Source organism: Carassius carassius, chromosome 16 (assembly GCF_963082965.1).
Source record: "Carassius carassius chromosome 16, fCarCar2.1, whole genome shotgun sequence".
NCBI classification, from domain to species: domain Eukaryota; kingdom Metazoa; phylum Chordata; class Actinopteri; order Cypriniformes; family Cyprinidae; genus Carassius; species Carassius carassius.
In genome coordinates, this window is record NC_081770.1 from 28,146,375 (window position 1) to 28,169,333 (window position 22,959).

At 35.5% G+C, this 22,959-nt stretch overlaps 2 protein-coding genes across 3 annotated transcripts; one reads left to right on the forward strand and one right to left on the reverse strand.

Annotated features, from left to right (window-relative positions):
- Positions 1-633: 633 nt before the first annotated feature.
- LOC132160078 (V-set domain-containing T-cell activation inhibitor 1-like) lies at positions 634-21,551 on the reverse strand. 2 transcript variants are annotated; one of them, XM_059569779.1, is made up of 5 exons: positions 21,498-21,551; positions 6,738-6,781; positions 6,258-6,584; positions 1,997-2,317; positions 634-949 (listed from the first exon to the last, which is right to left on the reverse strand). In XM_059569779.1, exons 2-5 carry the CDS (start codon positions 6,751-6,753, stop codon positions 861-863), a joined length of 753 nt encoding a protein of 250 aa, XP_059425762.1. In that variant the 5' UTR covers positions 6,754-6,781; positions 21,498-21,551; the 3' UTR covers positions 634-860. The 2 variants fall into 2 exon arrangements, with proteins under 2 accessions (XP_059425762.1, XP_059425761.1); XM_059569778.1 differs by lacking the exon at positions 21,498-21,551 and adding an exon at positions 7,925-8,200.
- LOC132160232 (sodium channel subunit beta-4-like) lies at positions 17,753-18,836 on the forward strand (the record flags this gene model as incomplete). The annotated part of the gene is made up of 3 exons (XM_059569966.1): positions 17,753-18,104; positions 18,213-18,322; positions 18,828-18,836. Coding segments are annotated over 3 exons (471 nt in total), but the record flags the coding sequence as incomplete, so codon positions are not given.
- Positions 21,552-22,959: the final 1,408 nt, after the last annotated feature.

The following is a 22,959-nucleotide window of genomic DNA, read 5'->3' on the forward strand; positions in this document are numbered from 1 at the left end:
AAAAAATATGTATATAATCCAATTAACACAAACGGAATGATGCTTTGCGGTGGGAATAAATCCATGAATATCCAGTAATCCATGAATATCATCTGTAATACCTTGATGTAGCCACTAGATGCCTGTATAGCCTTTATAAACTGACAGAAAAAAAATGCAGTGTTGATGCAGTGATTTACATGTTTCTGGCGTGTTGTATGTTTGGCATCAATCCTTTTAACCTTAACACTTATGTTGCACATGCTAATATTTAATTAAGCCACCTTTACCTTTGATGACATCAAGCATTCATAAAAAAAGGGGGGGGGGTTCACAATGAGAGTCCAACCACTGTGTTAAATCCAGCACAGACTTTCAATGGGTTCAAAAATTAAATTTCATCCCAATTCATGTGTGAAAATGATTCCTGTGCTAGAACACCATTTCACATTTTCATCCGTGAACATTTACATGGCTACGTCTTCTGACATACGTTTTTGAGAAGTAAAAAGCCAAGTACAGAATGGTTTGGGGTGAAAAGAACTGTTGCCAAACATACAACATGTTAATCACTGCAATAATGATCCAGTCTGTATATAAATATGTACAGGGCTGTGCATTCCTTTGTTGAAAGGTATTCAAAGTTTCAAAAGATCCAGTCTTTACATTTATTCCCCTAAACAGTCAAAAACTAATCAAATTGAGGATATCGGGGGACATTAAATAAATGAACACATAAAATGGATGAGGAGTGTCTTCAGCTGTTTTTGAAGGTTGTGGTGGTCTCAGCTGATCAGGTTGAGGTTGGAAACTCAGTAACATTACAGTAGCTCATGTAGATACTGTAATAAGAAGACAAACTGCTTCTCCGGTCAATATACTTAAATACAGAGCAGAATGAAAACAGAAAGCAAAGCCACTAAAGTTACGATCTTCTCTGTTCTTGATTGTGTTCCTTGGTCTTTTTCATCTAGAGGACAAAAAGACAATTACACTAGGTTGAGTAAAAACAAATAAAAACATTATAATATTTAAAGGGGTCACATGATGTGATTTCAAATTTTTCTTTCTCTTTGGAGTGTTACAAGCTCTTGGTGCATAAAGATCATCTGTCTGGAAGATTTGCATAATGCGGCCTAAATCTCTACGCAAAGAAAGAAGGCATACCTTTTTTTCCTTGCTGTAGTGTTGTTGCCGCCATGTTGTGGAAACACAGCGTGTTTCATTGTGAAAACAAGACTACTTTGTTTGGTCTTCCAAAAGAGGACACGAGTAGAAATCAGTGGTTAAGTTGTTTTAACAACACTGTTCTAGAACTGTTCACCCCAATTATTCAGATGTTTGCAGCACATTTTACAGAGAGAGTAGACCATAATGCCGTCTACACACAATGGCTGTTCTATAAAGTAGGACAGTTCCAACTCTGCAAGGACAGTCTGGCGCTTCTGACTCACAGTCATATATAAAGTATTTACCTATGATGAATCAAATGTGAGTTTTGAGCAGTGTAGAGTAGCTCATGTTTTTTGTCATTTCTCCGATCACAAATGCAGACATGGTTTTGAGTTTATGTGGTGCAATGCAACACAACGCAACATGTAAAAAGACAGTAGAAGTCAATATAATCCATAATTATGTCCCCACTGAATGCAACAACTGCCTCGTTTGTAATGAGTTTTAATTAGATTACGTTTATTTGTTAAGGGGCGTAACATTTCTGTCACACGCTTGAGGTATTCATCCAATCACAACACACTGGATAGCTGCCAATCAGCGTATATACACCTCGCTTTTCAGAACCATGAGCTTTGTTAAAATCAACGCATTTCAGAAAAGGCAGGGCATACAGAAGCAACAATAATGTACATTATATGGAAAATGATGTGTTTTTTTGAACCGTAAGCCAAACAAACACATTTCATCACACCCAATACACAAAATAATGTTCTTTTTAGCAGCATCTTATGACCCCTTTAATAATTGACAACATTAATGAAACTTTAACGTTTCCACTAACCTTTGACGAGTAGCTCCATGCTGTAAATGAGTAATTCATTTGTGATGTGGCACATGTAGTTTCCTGTATCATTGTACTGAAGGTTGTTGAGTTTGAGGGAGAAGTTTCCAGTCTTAAACGCTTGAGGGAAGCTTTCAGTTCGGTTCTTAAAAACTGAATCCTGCTCTTGCAGAGAAACTTTACCATCAATAATGTCAAAGACTTTCAGACTATCATTGTGTCTCCAGTGCACTGTAATGTCTTCAGCTGTGTTCAGCTCAGAAGAACAAGGTAAAACCACAGAATCTCCAACATAACCCACAATCAAGACCTGCAGAGGCACTGAAAACAGAGAGAATAATAAAATAGTTTTTCATGCAAGAAACATGAAATTGCTTATTTTGAGTAACTTTTACTTTACTACATTCCAAAGCTTAAGATCATACTGTATACTCAACTACATTTCATAAAACATATCATTACTCTTTATAATATATCACATGCTCCAACACGCAGAAGTGGTGTCTGATTCATGAATGAACTGATTCTTTTCAATGAACCTTTTAAATCGGTTCATAAACTGCACCAAACAATTCATTCGGGAATTAGAATGATGTGATTGCAGCTGTTCTCGAGTCGACAACTCACTGATTCAAATGAACCGTTTAGTGCGAGTCTCCAGTGAACTGAATTCACAAGTAAGAACCGGGAGATCTTGTGAGCGCGCGTGCATCTGATGCTGTTAAAAGTAAATTATAAATCTCAAATTTTAGGATTAGTTATTGTAACTGAAAATCATATTTAGGTCAAAACTGTCAGTTGTTTGTGATCTAAATCTGCTGTCCTAAAGAGTGATCTATTCAAGGTCACTGAAATGCGTGAATGCAGACACATCAATCAGTGACTGTTTTAGGTAAGTCCAAATATTTTTATTCAGCCAACTAGAAAGATTACGTACATCTGGGGGAAAAGAAAGAATTTTATGTTCAGAACATGGTAACTACAGTAATTATCAAAGTGGGAAGTCGGGGTGTTTTTACACCACAGACAAGGTTTGAGAAAGACAAAAAATCATTATGAAAATATAATTATATTTTCATTAAAATGTTCCTCCTAACTTCAGGCCTTATTCTCATGTCAGATATAACTGTGATGTTCTGCAAGACAACAAACTTAAAACACATTTATCTTCCTGGTGAAGATCAGATGGTCAGATCTGTTTTCTCTCAGGAACATCTTAGTGTGAGCTTCACAGTGAACATTACTACATCACTCTCCTCAACGAGTCCATATCAACAACAAGAATATGTCTTGACTCCATATAGTGGTTATATATAAAAAGTAGCCTATATAAAATTGCAAAATCTTTCTTTCGGTACTTTTTTACTTAAGTACATTAAAAAAAATTTTTTTTGTACTTTTGTACTTTCACCTGAGTAAAATTGAAAAAGGAGTAATTTTATTGGACTATTATTTTATTATACGTATCTTTATTTTTACTCAAGTACTTGATTTGTGTACTTCGTCCAACACTGGTTTAATTGTGATGATTTTGGCTGACATTTAACAAAAACCCGCCAATTCACTATCTCAACGAATTAAAATACTTCAGTAGACCAAAAACAAAAATACTTTTTTTTTTTTTTTTTAAAGAGTTTTGTGGATTATTGACATTCTGGAAAGCATGTTAATTTACTGTACATGTATTCAATACTTGGTAGGGGCTCCTTTTGCTTTAATTACTGACTCAATTCTGCGTGGCATGGAGGTGATCAGTTTGTGGAACTGCTGAGGTGGTATGGAAGCCCAGGTTTCTTTGACAGTGGCCTTCAGCTCATCGGCATTTTTTGGTCTCTTGTTTCTCACTTTCCTCTTGACAATACCCCATAGATTCTCTCTGGGCTTCAGGTCTGGTGAGTTTGCTGGTCAGTCAAGCACAACAACACCATGGTCATTCAACCAACCTTTAGGTGCTTTTGGCAGTTTGGGCAGGTGCCAAATCCAGCTGGAAAATGAAATCAGCATCTTCATAAAGCTGGTCAGCAGAAGGAAGCATGGAGTGCTCCAAATATTCTCGGTAAACAGGTGCAGTGACTTTGGTTTTCAAAAAACACAATGGACCATCACCAGCAAATGACATTTGGCACCCCAAATCATCACAGACTGTGGAAACTTAACACTGGACATCAAGGAACTTGGGCTATGAGCTTCTCCACCCTTCCTCCAAAATCTAGGAGCTTGGTTTCCAAATGAAATACAAAACTTGCTCTCATCTGTAAAGAGGACTTTGGACCAATGGCAACAGTCCAGTTCTTCTCCTTCTGAGAGGAATATGACAAGGAATATGAATTTGAATAGCCAAATTCCTTGACGCATCTGTGTGTGGTGCCTCTTGCTGCCTTAACCCCAGTCTCAGTCCATTCCTTGTGAAGTTAACTCAAATTCTTGAATCGATTTTGCTTGACAATCATCATAACGTTGTGGTTCTCTCAGTTGGTTGTGCATCTTTTACTTCCACACTTTTACTTTCACTCAACTTTCTGTTAACATACTTGGATACAGCACTCTGTGAAAAGCCAGCTTCTTTGGCAATGAATGTTTGTGGCTTACCCTCCTTGTGAAGGGTGTCAATGATTGTCTTCTGGACAACTGTCAGGTCAGCAGTCTTCCCCATGATTGTGTAGCCTAGTGAACCAAACTGAGAGACCATTTTGAAGGCTCAGGAAACCTTCGCAGGTGTTTTGAGTTGATTAGCTGATTGGCATGTCACCATATTCTAATTTGTTGAGATTTGGAGTGAATTGGTGGGTATTTGTTAAATGTGAGCCAAAATCATCACAATTAAAAGAATCAAAGACTTAAACTACTTCAGTCTGTGTGTACTGAATTTATTTAATACACTAGTTTCACAATTTGAGTTGAATTGCTGAAATAAATGAACTTTTCCATGACATTCTAATTTATTGAGATTACCCGTATGTATCGCAATATAATTTTTTTCAATAATGGTGATATGATTTAAACATTTCGATATACATTAAAGGAATTTCCCACACATTGATTTGTGGCATTTTTACTTACCGCAAAAACAGTTTATTTTGAAGTATTTTTACTACTTAAAATAACTGCTTTTTTCAGCATCTTTACTTCAGTGTCACATGATCCATCAATCTAATATGCCAATTTGTTGATTATCAATATTTAAAACAGTTGAGTAAATTTATTTTCAGGATTCTTTGATGAAAAGAAAGATCCAAAGATCAGCATTTATCTGAAATAAAAAGCTTTTGTAACATTATACACTATATCATTCAAAGCTTTGATTTTTTTTTTCCTGAAGAGAAATTATAGAAATTTCTATTTAGCAAGGACGCTTTAAATGTATCAAAAGTGATGATGAAGACATTTATGTTACCATTTCTATTTCAGATAAATGCTGTCCTTCTGTACTTTCTATTAATCAAAGAAACCTGCAAAAATTCTACTCTGCTGTTTTCAAAATAAATTATTTGAGCAGAAAACCAGGATATACAAATGATTTCTGAAGGATCATGTGACTGGAGTATTGATGAAATCACAAATAAATTAAATATATATATATTATACACTGGTAGTGTATTTTAGGCTACAGTTTGAAGTTAAAGATATTAATGTGAATTAGGTGAGTCGGAGAATTAGGTGAGTTATTTGACAGTGATTTCACATTTATTGTTTGCATGAAGGCAAAAAAAACAAACAAAAAAAACGCTTAACATTAACTTATTTGTGCCGTTGTTTTTTTTTTCCTAAAATATGGTATTATATGGTTTTAAATGAGGTGTCATAGACTTTTCAAATTAATGTTTCATAATTTTGTATGCACAGACATCTGTTGTGGGCATTCTTGGCAGTTTTTACGAGGCTTTTTTTGTTTTAATTGTTCATATCAATATCGGAAATATATTGTATCGACCGAAATTAAAAAAATATATATTCTGATATAAATTTTGGCGATATCTTCCAGCCCTAACAAGACAACATTTGTTCTGCAACTCTCTAAATATCTATAAATTCATCATATTTATACACAAAAACAGTATTTGAAATAATAAAAGATTTTCATATTATAAAAACCAACATGAGTTTTTAAAGAGCTTGTTGTTTAATTAATTACTTTTTTAGAATTATTTTATATATACATATATATATATATATATATATATATACATATATATATATATATAATATATAATATATATAATATAATATATAATATATATATATATTTTTTTTTTTTACAAACCTTTGACACGTAGCTCCACAGTCGGAATTTTTGATTCCTCTATGATGTAGCACTGGTATTTTCCTGCATCAGTGTGTTGAAGGTTGTTGAGTTTGATGGAGAAGTTTCCTCTCAGATACTCCTCAGGAAAACTTTCAGCTCTGTTCCTGTACTGTGGATCCTGTTTTTCCACAGAGACTCGACCATTATTAATGGCATATACATTCAAACTGTCATGGTGTTTCCAATTTACTGTAATATCTTCAGTTGTAAGCTGAGATTCTTCAGAAGAACAAGGTAAAACAACAGAACCTCCAACGACACCCTCAACGGTGACCAACAGAGACACTGAAAACAGAGATTTTGTAATAAAATAAATAGTTTTCAAGCAAAAACATAACCTAATACATGTTCAAACTAGATTTAACATGTTTTTTTTTTCCTTTTCTCTTATCATGATCTCTTTTACATGTCATTGACCCTGTAAATATTCTTGCTTACCTTCATTGATCAACATTAACAAATGGAGTAAAACAACACAGCACCTGTAAAAACAAAAAAAATAATGTGTGTGGTTTCATGATTGTGAGTTTGTCACTGCGTCTGCGGGAGTTTGGGCAGAACGATACAGTGGTTTCAGATCAGGATAAATACTGCGCTGACTTTGGACTTTTTGGCATTTTACCTTCACTTTTTAAAGTGGAAGGAAGTAGGGACGTGTCATCCATCTTTTTTACAGCGTTTCAAACACTGTAGCTAAATAAAAGTCAGAAATGCTAATCAAACAAAAAGACAATAAACACCAGCAACCTGTATTCTACACCTCAGGTATTTTAATGAGAAGAAAGTATTTTAATTATTGAAAGTATAAATAATGCAATGTTAATCATATTTAAGTGAGTTTGGAGTAACAACATACTAATTGCCCATAACGTACTTAAATGAAACAAATAATGGTGTGTAAACTACAGTTACAGTATTTATTAGTATTGGGGCAGAAATCTTTGGCATATGTAATAAACCTGCATTATATAGCAGGAGAAAAAATACTATGGCAATTTATAGTAAACAATAAATAATTACAATTAATCCAAAATATTATACTACAATTCACTAGAGGTTACTGTAGTAAAAACTAAAGTATACTACAGTATGTATTACGGTTTATAAGTTCACTGTAGTTAATACTACAGTATGCTGTAGCATTCATTAACAAAGTGTTGTAAGTACTGTAATATATACAGTATAATACACTTTACTATAGTATGGTTCATAAACACTACAGTATTTACTATATTATGAATGCTGTACATATGCAAACTATTTCAGTGCCTATATAGATAGATAATATAACTAAAATATTATACAATTTAGACATGCTAGTCATGCTAATACTAAGATCAGGGTGGAGTCCACATTTTTCAAAAATGTGAAGGAACTTCCTTCTGAATTGTTTCTTTAATTTTCGCTACTAGCAAAAAGAAATCCGTTTTAGCATTGAATGCTGCATCAGAAGGCACTGATCACACAGAAACGTAAGTTTATCGTATTTATATTTTCTACTAAAGGCCTAGTATTAGCCTACACATGAATTATTTTCAAGCGTTAGATTACTTCCCTGGCCTCGTTTATCTAGATTTCCTAATGCTTCGTAAACATATTTACATGAGAACAATTAGATCACATACCTGATGTTCATGACTTGTGACAAAGCTTACAATAGTAATGTCTGGACTGCGATGGATTGCTCAAATCTAGATAATGCAACCTCTATCGGCGTGTTTAGGGAAGCACCGTAAAACGAAACATAGTGTCGCAAAATCGTTCGTGCCTACCACTAGTGTATTAAAAAATAGGTATTTCATGGCAGAAAAAAAATATATATGACTCGATTTACTATATACAAAAGTGCTTGTACTAAAACTAAATTCAGCACACATCCTGCGTTCCTTTCGGAAGGGTTCATCCCTATGCCCTAATCCCTTTAAGGGTTTTAGAGCTTCGAACGGTGTAGGGGACCAAACAAGAGTGCGTTCTACTCCACTTTTAAGACACATCCCCCGGGGGAAGGGAATCCCTGCTTCCATTTTAAAGTGCGTTCCACTTCGTGAAGTGAACGAGGGTAGTTTTAATGGACAGACCCCTCGACCCCTAGTTTTTGACTAAGGGAGCGAGGGGGCTGCGTTCCACTCCACTTTTAGACACTCACTCAAGAACTTCCCTAAGCACCTCCCCTCGGGGGATTCCCCGCTGCAATTTTGAAGTGCACTTCGCAAAGTGGACGAGGGAAGTTTATATGGACAAGACCCATAGACAGTAAAAGAAAGTGGCAACCTCCCACTTTCTCTCATGAAGTCAACAACTGTTTTTATACAGTCTATGGTCAACAAGGATGTGACTAAAACTGCAATTCTGGCCGCTGGTGGCTGACTCCAAAAGGGAGTCAATCCCATAGACTCCCCATGTTAAAATCACCAACTTTACAGCAGAAAAAAATAAATTAATTAAAATAAAACCCCAGGTTTACAGCCTGTGTTCAAAAAAAATGTTTTGGTCTATATAGCTCATTTTGTCCTTCATGACAACTTTGAGGCGGGTGATTGTTTATAACTCATCCGTTTAAATTAATTAAGCCTTAAAGGTCCCCTTCTTTGTGATCCCATGTTTTAAACTTTAGTTAGTGTGTAATGTTGTTGCTAGAGTATAAATAATATCTGTAAAATTCTAAAGCTCAAAGTTCAATGCCAAGTGAGATATTTTATTTAACAGAATTCGCCTACAAAAAACGACCCGTTTGGACTACATCCCTCTAGTTCCTGCAGTAATGACGTCATTAAAAGTTTTTTGACTAACCTACGCCCACATGAATACACAAAAAAGGGGGCTTGGCCTTGTTGTGCTCCGACGGAGAAGAGGAATAACTGCGTTTGTGTTTGTCGCCATGTCGTTGAAACGCTGTTATTTTCATCTCGGTGTCCAATCAGCTTTGTTTGGCCTTCCCAGGGACGCTGTACTTGGAGATTAATGGTTACAATTTATGTTTAACCCGGTTCCCGAAAATTATAATCCACATGTTAAACTATGTGCAGCACATTTTGCTGAGGACAGCGAGCTTCCTCAATCTCAATCAGTTTAATGCCGGATTCGCACAAAGATTATTCTTGAAAGATGGAGCAGTTCCCTCTTTGTCTGGAGAAGGCGTTGTTTATGGACCACAACCGGTAAGTGTATTTTATTATTTAAGTTGGTGCGTTTAACAGTTTCTGTAACTTATTACACAAAGGGCAATGCTGTTTAGCTTTGTTAACTAGATGTTAGGGCTGTGCAAAAAAACGAATGCGATTTTCATGCGCATCTCCTCAGTAAAAACGCTCTTGTGATTATAAGTACATCTCCAGGACGTGCGTTCTTTTATGGTCTATGGTTCAGATCAGGGTTGCCAGGTTTTCAAAACAAATCCTGCCCACTTGCTTCTCAAAACTACTCCAAAACTAGCCCAATTGCGTTTCCAAGAGGGCTGCGTTCGCTAAGCTGCTGTCGAATCACAACACAGGAACCGCTGGCACAATCAGAACTCGTTACGTATTTCTGAAGGAGGGACTTTATAGAACAAGGAAGTCATCAGCCCGTTTTTATGACAGTGGAAACAGCGGTATACAGATAGGTGAATTGTGTGAAAAATACTGTGTTTTTTTACACGCGAAACATGAACACATGTTATATTGCACACTGTAAACACAATCAAAGCTTCAAAAAAAGCATGAAAAACGGGACCTTTAAATTCTGCATAATTAAAAGGCACTGCAGTCAGCTAAGTGGGCATGTCTTCAGCAACAAGCTCCCGCCTTTTTGTCCATTTTCGATAATCAGTGCTGCGCTGCCAAGATGGCGAAGGCCCGCTCCGCCCACTTTGAGCTTCAAAAATGCTCTTTAGAAATCTACGGGTGACGTCACTGACACTACGTCCATGTCTTTATACAGTCTATGGGACAGACCCTTGACCCCTCAATTTTGACATAGGGAGTGAGTCTGCTTCATATGCACTCTTCAGGCTGCTCCATAGACCACAATGCAACATGATTATGACATCACAGATTGCGTTTCATTTATCCCCCACCAAGGGATTTTACTTTTATAACAGCCCAGGCATACCTATATACATATAGAATACTGCACTAAACAAATTCGTATGGGGACAATGTAAACAATAAACCAGCTCCATAGCAGATTTTAATTGATCAACAGCTTAGGATGTTCCAGTTCAGCCCATTGCAAGGGTTCCGCCAGTAGTGGGCACTCATGCAATGTAATCAATTACTTAATTACATACATCCGCGTAAACAAGACAGAGGGAAGTTTGCAAGTGAAGGACATAAGAAAATGGACTGGAAACGCAACCCAACTCTGCTTCATGCACACTTTAGGCCACTTCACAAACCACAATGCAACATGATTGTGACTTCATCGCTGATCACGTTAATGTATCCCTAGTGTTACGCCCACGGACCGTTGGCTGAACGTCTGATGCATATGGCACACAAAAGCGGAATCACTTCAGGATTGTCGAAGTCGTCATCAATTTGGTTGAATTAAACAGGATTTCCAACGAGACGTGTGCGTCGCATTCTTTAACGTTCCACCTGGAAACAAAGATACCGTGGCGCCAAACCTCCTCATGAAAGAAGAAAGCCTAGTGTTTACAACTGTGACAACAAGTGCTTATCAGGATGAACTAAATGCTGGATTTTCAAAAATATGTCAAATATTTAAAGTTCGTGGCATAGAATCTTTAAACTACGTCTGAGAGTTTTACACACCGGTCTGTTATTGTGGCGGCATTTCCATGCCTCAAAACGTGACGATGAATGAAATATATATATATATATATAAACTGTACTTTAGAGCATTTTTCAAGTGTCTGTACTTTAATGGAGTAGTTTTATTTGAGTAACTTTTACTTCACTACATTCCAAAGCTTAAGATCGTACTTTTTACTTCACTACATTTCATAAAACACATCGTTATTCCTTATAATATATCACGTGCTCCGACACGCAGAAGTTTTTTAAATCGGTTCATAAATCGCACAAAATGATTCATTCAGGAATTAGAATGATTCGATTGCAGCTGTTCTCGAGTCGACAACTCACTGATTCAAATTAACTGTTTATTGTGAGTCTCCAGTGAACTGAATTCACAAGTAAGAACCGGGAGATCTTGTGAGCGCGCGTGCATCTGATGCTGTTAAAAGTTAGTTATTAATCTCAAATTTTAGGATTAGTTATTGTAACTGAAAATCATATTTAGGTCAAAACTGTCAGTTGTTTGTGATCTAAATCTGCTGTAAAGAGTGATCTATTCAAGCCCACTGAATTGCTTGAATGCAGACACAACAATCAATGTCTTGAAAATTTTTTTTTTAATAAAAAACCTTAAAATAACACAGATAAAAATAAAATAACTTATGCATGTTCATATTCCCCGCTGCCTTAATGTTACATCTGTTTTTATATTGTTTATCAACACTATACATTTTTATATTGTTTGGATTAACTATCCGAGTAGACAGATGTGAATGTGAAGAAAATATCTTTTTTTCTAATAACAAAAATAACTGAACATTTAAATAAAATAAAACAATAAAGAAAAATATATAAAGTTAAAAGTTTTGCACAGATTAAATTGCAAAAGAACTATAAAGACCCATAGGTATCACTTTACAATCTTATTAGTACACCATTAACATTCACAATAGCTACATTTACTACAGAAGTTATTAATCTTTGTTAAAAAAAAATACAAGTCATAGTTCATGTTAGCTCATTAAATAATACAGTTGCAACTTTACATTTTAACAATGTGTTATTAAATATTGGAATACCTAAGATTATTGAATGTTCAGAAGAATTTGCCATTGGCAGTTTGTTAACCAATGAATTAAATAATGTTAAAAATTAAGCCCTGATGTAAAGTGTGAATTAACAATAAAAAAAAAAAAAAAAAATTCAAACTATATTTATGGCACGTTGTAGTCCAGATTAATTAAAAAAACCTATTAAGTCTTAACACTTAAGTATTTGGCACTGTGATGAACTTCATAGCAAATACACAAATCTGAATGGCTATTTAAAATTATTTAAATATGTTTCACAAAGTAATCCAGCTGGTTTATTTAAGGGGTTTCCAGGGTAAGCACATTTTCTGCAGTTTAGCGCCATCTGCTGTCAGAGAGTGAATGTGCTTTCATTCAGCGCATCTCTCACGTGTTCCTCCATGTGCTTCTCTTACGTGCTTGTTTACATCAGAGCATACACACTCTTCTTTCAAAGCAGCATACAGCGGTGTTATGAATTTTGACCAGTTGATGGGAATACTATTCTTAAAATGCATTCAAAATTCGGAATAATTTGTAATATATAATTATTCACGGTATTTAGAAGTGCCCACGATAACAATATCATGCATATTCATTACTGTGATATATCGCATTACCGAATACCGGCACAAGTCTAACTGGAAATGAGTAAATATTGTTAGCTGGCAGCAATTAATTGGCATCTCCCCCATTGACTTACATTCAAACAGAACAGCATCCTGTCTAGTCAAGACCATGTCACAAATTTTAGTGTCTCCCTCTAGAGAGGGGCTATGCTTAACATCACAAAATGACCCTAAATGTGTTCCACAAAACAATTAACGTCCTTATCAGTGTTTATTTACTGTTGCAATCTAATTTGTATGCTATATGATCTGAAATTCCTCCCCATTAAAGCACATTTATTTATAAATTAAATAAAAGAATTGCATTAAGCGGACACTTTTATCCAAAGCTTTTTACAGTGCATTCAGGCTAACTATTTTTAAATAACATGTGTTCCTTGGGAATCGAACCCACAACCTTGTGCTGCTAACGCAATGCTCTACCACTTGAACCACAGGAACACTATTTTATGTATGTTTGTACTCTTTTCATTTTCACTGTCATGTTTGATGTGGGGGAAAACGTTGCCAGTGTGTAGTTTGTACCATTATCACATTTGAAATTTTTGCAGTGGATGGGGGGATAAATAAATAACAAAATACTCAAATATTTTCTAAAGCAGTGGTTCTCAAACCTGTAGTAGAGGACCCCCTTTTCTGCACATTTTGTATTTCTCCCTAATCAGACACACCAATGATTTGATGAGTGGAATCAGGTGTGTTAGATAAGGGAGACATGCAAAAGATGAAGGGCAGGGGCTCCTCCAGGACAGGTTTGGGAACCACTGTACTAAATGAACTATTTGCCAAACAGACTAAGCCAGTGGTTCCCAACCAGGTTCCTGGAGGCCCCCCAACACTGCAGGTTTTCCATGTCTCCTTAATCAAACACACCTGATTCAGTTCATCAGCTCACTAGTAGAGACTCCAAGACTGTGTCCGAAACCGCTCCCTATCCACTATATAGTATACACTACATTTGTCCACTACTTTTTACCCACAATTCATTCTGATTTCATTCTGTGTACATCGGTTGTACACTCGCTGAAGCACTATTTCCCACAATCTAATGTGGAGTAGCGTCGAGCTGGAAGCGAGAGCGAGCGAGTTTGAATGAGAGATGACGTTTACATCTTTTTTATTTCTGTTTTAACGTTTTTCCTACATTATTTATATTAAAATATGTTATGTAGGCAATAACTCAGTTTAATATTTGACGCTCTACAACCATCTTATCTGAGCTCAAAACGCTGCTTGAGCAAGTGTCAAGATACTAAAAATAATAAATACATAATTACGAATGTGTTTATGTGTGTTTATTTTTGTTCTCAGTACGTTATTTTAATAGAATTTAATGATTATGAACATAAAAGCATTACAAAAAAAATTATAATAATTATATACCATCGATGAAACCACAAAGCTGAAGCAGAGGTATGTATAACTGCAATATAAAGTAATTGAGTATTATTGCTATTAGTATTATTTTCTTAAATTAGTTACATGTAATATAAAAGTACATATTGCAATGTTTTTGCAACAGATCCAAGTCTCACGCACAGTGAACTCAACTGCCACACACAGGGATTAGTGAATGAGTGAGCGATTTCAGACACAGCACAAGACCTGAAATGGGTGTGTCAGACAAAGGATAGATGCAAAATGTGCTGTGTTAGAGGGGCCCCAATGAATGTGGTAGGGAACCACTGGACTAGGCTACTATTGTGTTTGTAGGAGTGCATGAGGTGCCAATCTATAGGCGAAGCGAGGCTTACCCCAGGCCAAAAATTACTCCTGCACAATTAATCTAAAATTTCTTATGGTTGTCGCAACTCGAAAATAATGTGAAAATGAAATAAAAAGTGTCTGTTGCAGTCTTATCTAGATCTGCATCATTTTTTATGCAGCTTTGCGCTTTATAAATAATTACACAGTATTTTGCTGAGTTTATGAATGCAATGGCTCGCTCTCTCATACCCTCTAACACAAGTGCTTGCTAATGTGAGCATCTGATGTTGTTGCAGTCTCTGCTATTTTGTTGTTGATGATGATGATCTCTTTAGTTTTGTTTTGTACTGTGAAACAGAGACCCTGTGTTTAAAACAACTGATTTCTCAAAACAAAATTCAATGCGCATGTGCGACCTGCGTGCAAATTACACACAGTTACAAAAATCAGGTGGTGCACGTACAGTATACTGTACACCTTTTTGACTTAAGTCAACGGAGGAGATGCCATGTGTGCTGAATAAACTTTTCAGTGCAAACAACTCGTCACGTCATAAACCGAGTCAATGCCTTCCAATCTTCACCATTGCCATGAAATATTTATATTGCAATGAACTGTGTGCTAAAAGGTTGGTGCAAACGATTTTGCTACATTTTACTTTGCTCATTTTACGATGCTTTCCTAAACACACAGATAGAGGTTGCATTCTCTTGATTTGAGCAATCCTCAGTTTTAAAGCCGTGGTTCAAAAGTTCTTTTAGACTCACAAAATTTCTATGATTGAAGACACAAATATTACATTTATATTTTATTATATTATTTTACAGGTTGTGATCTGATTATTTTTATCCAAATATGTTATGCAGCCAGGGCGCCCTACCCTGTCAAATCTTGAGACCTCCCATTAAAACAGTGGATAGTACAATTCAACAACGAAAAATGCTGCCGATAAAATTATGGTTTATTAACTACACCTACCACAACCCCAAACCTAACCTTTTAGTAATGCTCATACAGTAATTAAGTGTTATATTCACGGTTGATGCAAGAAGGGATACAACTACAGGAAACCAATAATAAATATTTGTTTCTACCTATTAGTGTGTTTTATTAAAGGGGTCATATGATGAGATTTATATTTTTTCTTTCTCTTTGGAGTGTTACAAGCTCTTGGTGCATAAAAAATATCTAAAAAGTTGCAAAGACTAAAGTTTTAATCCAAAGAGATTTTAGGTGCGTTCGACTTCACGCTGCATTGCGCAAACCGATCGCTTTCTGACTTGAAGCAGTGCTTGCTGGTTAAAATTTTTTGTCTGACTTGAGACGGCGCCGATGCCACATGACTGTCACGTGTGGCATCAAAGTACCGCGAGAGTGTTTCGAGAGCAGCCGGCTGACTCAGCCGCCGCAGTTTCTCCAGAGCGACTGCAGGAGTGCTGATGACGACACAGCTGTTTCACGATTGGCCAGATTCACCACATGACAATGATCACGTGTGTTTCGGGTTAGACAAACCTTTTCGTCTAACCCAAAATGAAAAAAAAATGGCTCGTTTTAACATGCCCCACATCTCTATGTCACTATGTGGAAATATTTAAATAATGCCGCCCAAAAGTTCACACAAAGAAAGAAGGCGTATTTTACTCTAAAGTAAATTAAGTACACTTTTTACTCTTTGGATTTGAGGCTTTAGGCTTTGCAACTTTACAGATCTTCTTTATGCACCAAGAGCCTGTAACACTCCAAAGAGAAAGGAAAAATTGAAATCACATCATATGACCCATTTAACCTTTTGTGGTCTGTGTACTGCAAACACATAGGAGCGTCATCACTTTGTCTGTCACACGACTCCGTTCCCCTTTTGGCTTGAACTGATGGTAAAAATAAGGATATTATTAACTGTCTTTACATTTATTTTGAAAGATGAAGCTCACGATTATGGAGAGGGGCATTACATTTCCAACAAGTGCTTGCGGTGTTAAGCAATGTCACAATGCCTTGGGTCAGATGGCCAATCAGTGCAGACTATGCTTGTTGGAAGGAGCGACTTTGTAGAAAACAAGAGAGGCATGTGTAGAGGACCTACAATAATGTACAGTATTTGAAAAGCATTTGCATTGGTTTGTAGATCATTTTAATACTTAAATCAATGCCCATGCTTCTTCAACTCTACGGAAGCAGTTTCAGTTTTTAGTGTGTTTGCATAGCGTTCTTGAAATTGATATCAGGCCCAGTAAACCGTTTGTGTACTTCATCCACTACTGCTTGAAACTAACTTATGTAACATACAAACCCACACACTATATGTGAGCAAAATCTTGATATTTCTAATGACAAATTAAACAGAATTAAACATGAAATACCATGATAAAAACGATTATTAACTGATCCTAACAAGCTGAAGAATATTTAATGAACATATCTGTTAACTGGCCTACATTTTTCTATTTTTCCATGACACTATGAGCGCAATAATAAAAATGCATTAATGTTAAGTTCGGTCCTGAAACTCTAGATGGCGCAGGTTGATGGGTCGTAACGCAAACTGATGAAATTCACAGCAACAACTTGGCACAAGCTGATTGATTAATGTTGCATATGCAACCAATGAGCTTCCTGCTTTATATTTGCTTTATATATCTTCTGAAGAATATCAGCTCACAACTGAAGATATTACAGTGCATTGGAGGTATGGTGACAGATTGATTGTGTATGAGATTATTAATGGTCAAGTCTCTGTGGAAGGAGAGGACCCAAAGTACAGTAACAGAACTGAAAGTTTTCCTGAGGAGTAGCTTAGAGGAAACTTTTCCATCAAACTCAACAATCTTCAACACACTGATGCAGGAAAATACCAGTGCTACATCATAGAGGAATTGACAGCTAAAACCGTTGAATTACTTAACAAAGGTTTGTGAAAAAAAGTTTTATTACTCTATAAATCAGTATTTATTAATATTTTTTTTATATTTTAAACCATATGCAAATTAATGACTCTTATAACAGTGTCACTATCAAGTAGAAATAGCATGGAGAGCATATGTTCATGCAATCATCAAACAAGCTTTAAATGTTTTTCAGGATGAAACCTATTTTTTTATTTACGTTTTATTTTTAAACAAATATCTTTTTAAAATATATTTTTATCATCAAGTTTTTTGGAGAGCTGCAGCACATGGCATTTCACAAGAACAAATAAAAATTTACAAATTAGCAGTGTACTGTATTTTCCTCTTTGTCTTTGTGATGCTTATCTTTATTAAAGCTAATTGATTTGCAGTGTTTTCTGTAAACAATTTCTTGCATGAAAAACTATTTTATTATTCTCTCTGTTTTCAGTGCCTCTGCAGGTCTTGATTGTGGGTTATGTTGGAGATTCTGTGGTTTTACCTTGTTCTTCTGAGCTGAACACAGCTGAAGACATTACAGTGCACTGGAGACACAATGATAGTCTGAAAGTCTTTGACATTATTGATGGTAAAGTTTTTGTGGAAGAGCAGGATTCAGTTTATAAGAACCGAACTGAAAGCTTCACTCAAGCGTTTAAGACTGGAAACTTCTCCCTCAAACTCAACAACCTTCAGTACAATGATACAGGAAACTACATGTGCCACATCACAAATGAATTACTCATTTACAGCATGGAGCTACTCGTCAAAGGTTAGTGGAAACGTTAAAGTTTCATTAATGTTGTCAATTATTTAACTGTTATAATATGTTTTTATCTGTTTTTACTCAACCTAGTGTAACTGTCTTTTTGTCCTCTAGATGAAAAAGATGAAGGAACACAATCAAGAACAGAGAAGATCATAACTTTAGTGGCTTTGCTTTCTGTTTCTGTTATAAGCATGAGCCACGTCAGACTGTTCGTGGAGGAGGTGTTGCAACAATATATAGTGATATTCTCAATGTTACCCAGAAAACAGGATACAGGTTTAACTCTTTTGAAATACTTCTGCTAAATGTTACACTGTCAGACATGCAAAAGAAATCTAATGTATCTCTTGCTCTGGCTACTGTGTATAGACCTCCAGGGCCGTATACAGAATTCCTAAAAGAATTTGCAGATTTCCTCTCAGACCTTCTAGTTACAGTTGATAAAGCGCTAATCATGGGAGATTTTAATATTCACGTTGATAATGCAAATGATACATTAGGACTTGCGTTTACTGACCTAATAAACTCCTTTGGAGTCAAGCAAAATGTCACCGGGCCCACTCATCGTTTTAATCATACACTAGATCTAATTATATCGCATGGAATCGATCTTACTGCTATAGATATTGTACCTCAAAGTGATGATATTACAGACCATTTCCTTGTATCGTGCATGCTGCGTATAACTGATATTAACTATATGTCTCAGCGTTACTGTCTGGGCAGAACAATTGATCCAGCCACCAAAGAAAGATTCGCAAATAACCTGCCTGATCTATCTCAACTGCTATTTGTACCCAAAAATACACATGAATTAGACGAAATGACTGGAACATGGGCACTATTTTCTCTAATACATTAGAAGCTGTTGCCCCCATCAAAAACTGAAAAAGGTTAGAGAAAAACGTACTGTGCCATGGTATAACAGTAATACTCACTCTCTCAAGAAAGTAACTCGTAGTCTTGAACGCAAATGGAGAAAAACTAACTTGGAAGTTTTTAGAATTGCATGGAAAAACAGTATGTCCAGCTATAGACAGGCTCTAAAAACTGCTAGGGCAGAGCATATACACAAACTCATTTAAAATAACCAAAACAATCCAAGGTTTTTATTTAGCACAGTGGCTAAATTAACAAATTACCAGACGCCACCTGATTCAAATATTCCACCAACGTTAAATAGTAATGACTTTATGAATTTCTTCATTGATAAAATAGATAACATTAGAAATACAATAGAGAATGTAGATTCTACAGCATCTAACACTTCAGTTTCATCCATCGCACCCAAAGATAAACTGCAGTGCTTTACAAATATAGGACAGGAAGAGCTAAATAAACTTATCACTGTATCTAAACCAACAACATGTTTATTAGATCCTGTACCCACTAAATTACTGAAAGAGCTGTTACCTGTAGCCGAAGAACCACTTCTCAATATCATTAACTCTTCGTTATCTTTAGGTCACATCCCAAAACCATTCAAGCTGGCGGTTATCAAGCCTCTTATTAAGAAACTAAAACTAGATCCTAGTGTACTGGCAAATTATAGGCCTATTTCAAATCTTCCATTTATGTCTAAAATTTTAGAAAAAGTTGTGTCCGCTCAATTGAGCACCTTCCTGCATAAAAATGATCTGTATGAAGAATTTCAGTCGGGTTTTAGGCCCCACCATAGCACAGAAACTGCACTTGTTAAAATTAAAAATGATCAAGGCTGCATCTCATTTCTAGTCTTACTTGATCTTAGTGCTGCGTTCGACACCATAGATCATGACATACTCATAGATCGATTACAAAACTATACAGGTATTCAAGGGCAGGCTCTAAGATGGTTTAGATCCTACCTGTCCGATCGCTACCATTTTGTTTACTTAAATGGGGTGTCATCTCATTTATCATCAGTAAAATATGGAGTGCCACAAGGATCCATCCTAGGTCCCCTTCTATTTTCAATATACATGTTGCCCCTTGGTAATATTATTAGAAAATACGGAATTAGCTTCCACTGTTATGCTGATGATACTCAGCTATATATCTCAACGAGACCAGATGAAACTTCTCAATTATCTAAGCTGACAGAGTGTGTTAAAAATGTAAAAGATTGGATGACCAATAATTTTTCCAATTAAATTCGGATAAGACAGAGATATTAATTATTGGACCAAAAAACACAACACAGAATCTTGTAGATTACAATCTGCAACTAGACGGATGTACTGTTACTTCCTCTACAGTCTGAAATCTGGGTGTTATATTAGACAGCAATTTGTCTTTTGAAAATCATATTTCCAATGTTACAAAAACTGCATTCTTCCATCTTAGAAACATTGCCAAGCTACGAAACATGTTATCTGTTTCTGATGCAGAAAAGCTAGTTCATGCATTCATGACCTCTAGACTGGACTATTGTAATGCACTTCTAGGTGGTTGTCCTGCTTCTTCAATAAACAAGCTACAGGTAGTCCAAAATGCAGCAGCTAGAGTCTCTTACCAGGTCAAGAAAATATGATCATATTACCCCAATTTTACAGTCTCTGCACTGGCTACCTATTAAGTGCCGTATCAGTTACAAATTATCATTACTTACCTATAAGGCCCTAAATGGTTTAGCTCCTGCATACCTAACTAGCCTTCTACCACGCTACAACCCATCACGCTCCCTAAGGTCACAAAACGCTGGACTTTTGGTAGTTCCCAGTAAAAAGCGCTATACAAATAAACTTGAATTGAATTGAATTGAACTATTTTCATTCGGCTCTGTATTTAAGTATATTGACAAGAGAAGCAGTTTGTCTTCTTATTACAGTATCTACATGAGCTTATAATGTGTTTCTCTGTGATGAATAGGTTTCCAAACTAACCATCAGTTACATTTATCAAAACACTTTTATTTCATTATTTACAGTCGCTAGTTACAAAACAAACAAACAAAACATTATGTGCATAATACAGGATTGGAAAATCAAACCTATAACAGAGCATACAATAAATCAACAAGAAGAAAGAATAAAAGCATTAGCAGCACGTGTATCATTAAATAGACACTATAGTTTACAAAACTGACAATGTCGCACACAATCCCTAGAAGTGATCCAGTAAAGAACACAAACTGAGCACAATCACGCTGAAATTTCACATTAAAATACACTAAATAACAAAATAAACACCGTACTCAAAAGCAAAACAATAGACCTATATATGAGAAAGTAAACTGCCATATGCACTTTGTAACATAAATTAAACTAAATGAGTCCAAAGAGCACAACTAAACAACTAACAAACAACATGCCCAAAATGAAATACAGCCTAAACATTACAAACTAATCATTTCCAAATATAGTTAACTATAAATGCAATGATTCTTTTCAAAAACAACTAAAGAGTTTTACATACCGAGCTGCCAGTGGAATCTGTTCCTACATGTCAGATCACGAGCACAAACCACCTTGAAGGGAAGATCTTATTCCCTCAGGGTTCACTTCCTCATGTTTCTACTGTAGGCCTATAGTCCCTCCCAACAGTAAATGACTGTTTACACTCCATATCAGTCAAGGGACTTTAGACGTGACAGAGGATAAGAAGATATGTTAGGGTGAACCTAATCAACACACCAAATTAAAAAAGAAAGGAATATTATGCTTAAACTCAAATAATTTCTTATTGAAATAGTTAACAAAAACATTGCGCTATTTTGTTCTGTCTTTATATTATATTTTACATATATAAATATGAAATATATATAGCTTGGATAGACACACACTGGGACAAACTTAACTGTGCTTAAAATTATCAAACCAAGCAGTATTTAAAGTAGGCCTACAAGAACAGTGATCAGTGTCGCCTTTAATTTGTCAGTGAGGGTCAATGCTGACCTTTGGTGGTCACCACCATGCATTATGGGGAAAAAAGACCCTCCCACATGTAGTACATGATCGGTGTGATTTTGCCAAGTAAGACGTGTTCCTGGATCAACATTACTGTCCAAAAATATAGACTTAACCCAATCCCTACCCCTAAACCTAACCCTGCCCATAATATATTTCTAAAATCAGTGGGAAATGACAGCTGATTAACAAAGTACTTAACCCTGACTATAAGCCTAAAACTGCCACTTCCTGAAAAGTTATCTCTCAATTCTGATTGGTTGATTGGAACATGTTGTACTTGGTGAAATCATGCACATATTTAAATTTTAACTGGCACTAACACCGTTGAATTACTGGACATTACTTATTTCATAAAACAATGCATAATGCGAGTTTTTTTTTCTTTTCTTTTTTTCAAGTATCTAATAAAGAAAAGTATTACGTTTTATACAAGAAAATATCTGAGTTACTTTTTCAAATTAGTAATGATAGTTATCATTGAAAATACCCTTGCCCCCATTTCACAGACAAGGCTTAAGTCTACACTGTTAAAAACATATTGTAATTTTACAGGAAATTCCAACTAATTGCCGTGAATTTATAGCAAGTAATATACAGGTAATGTGCTGTTTTATATATATATATATATATATATATATATATATATATATATATATATATATATATATATATATATATATATATATTAAAGTACTGTTTATACAGCAGTCCTATTGTGATTAGTAACATTATTACAGTAAAATGTGGTATGTTTTTTTTCAGTGTACATCCTACATTAAGGTTATTAAAATCATTCAAAAGTATGCAGAGTTGAGCAGAGAGTACAATTATTACAAGTAAAATATTATATTATCTCTCTATGCACACACACTGTAAAGATATTAGTAGATGTAAACATGTTACAGTGGAAGACATTGTAAACAGAGTGTGGTGTCACAATTATGAATATCGGACTGCTAATATAAACT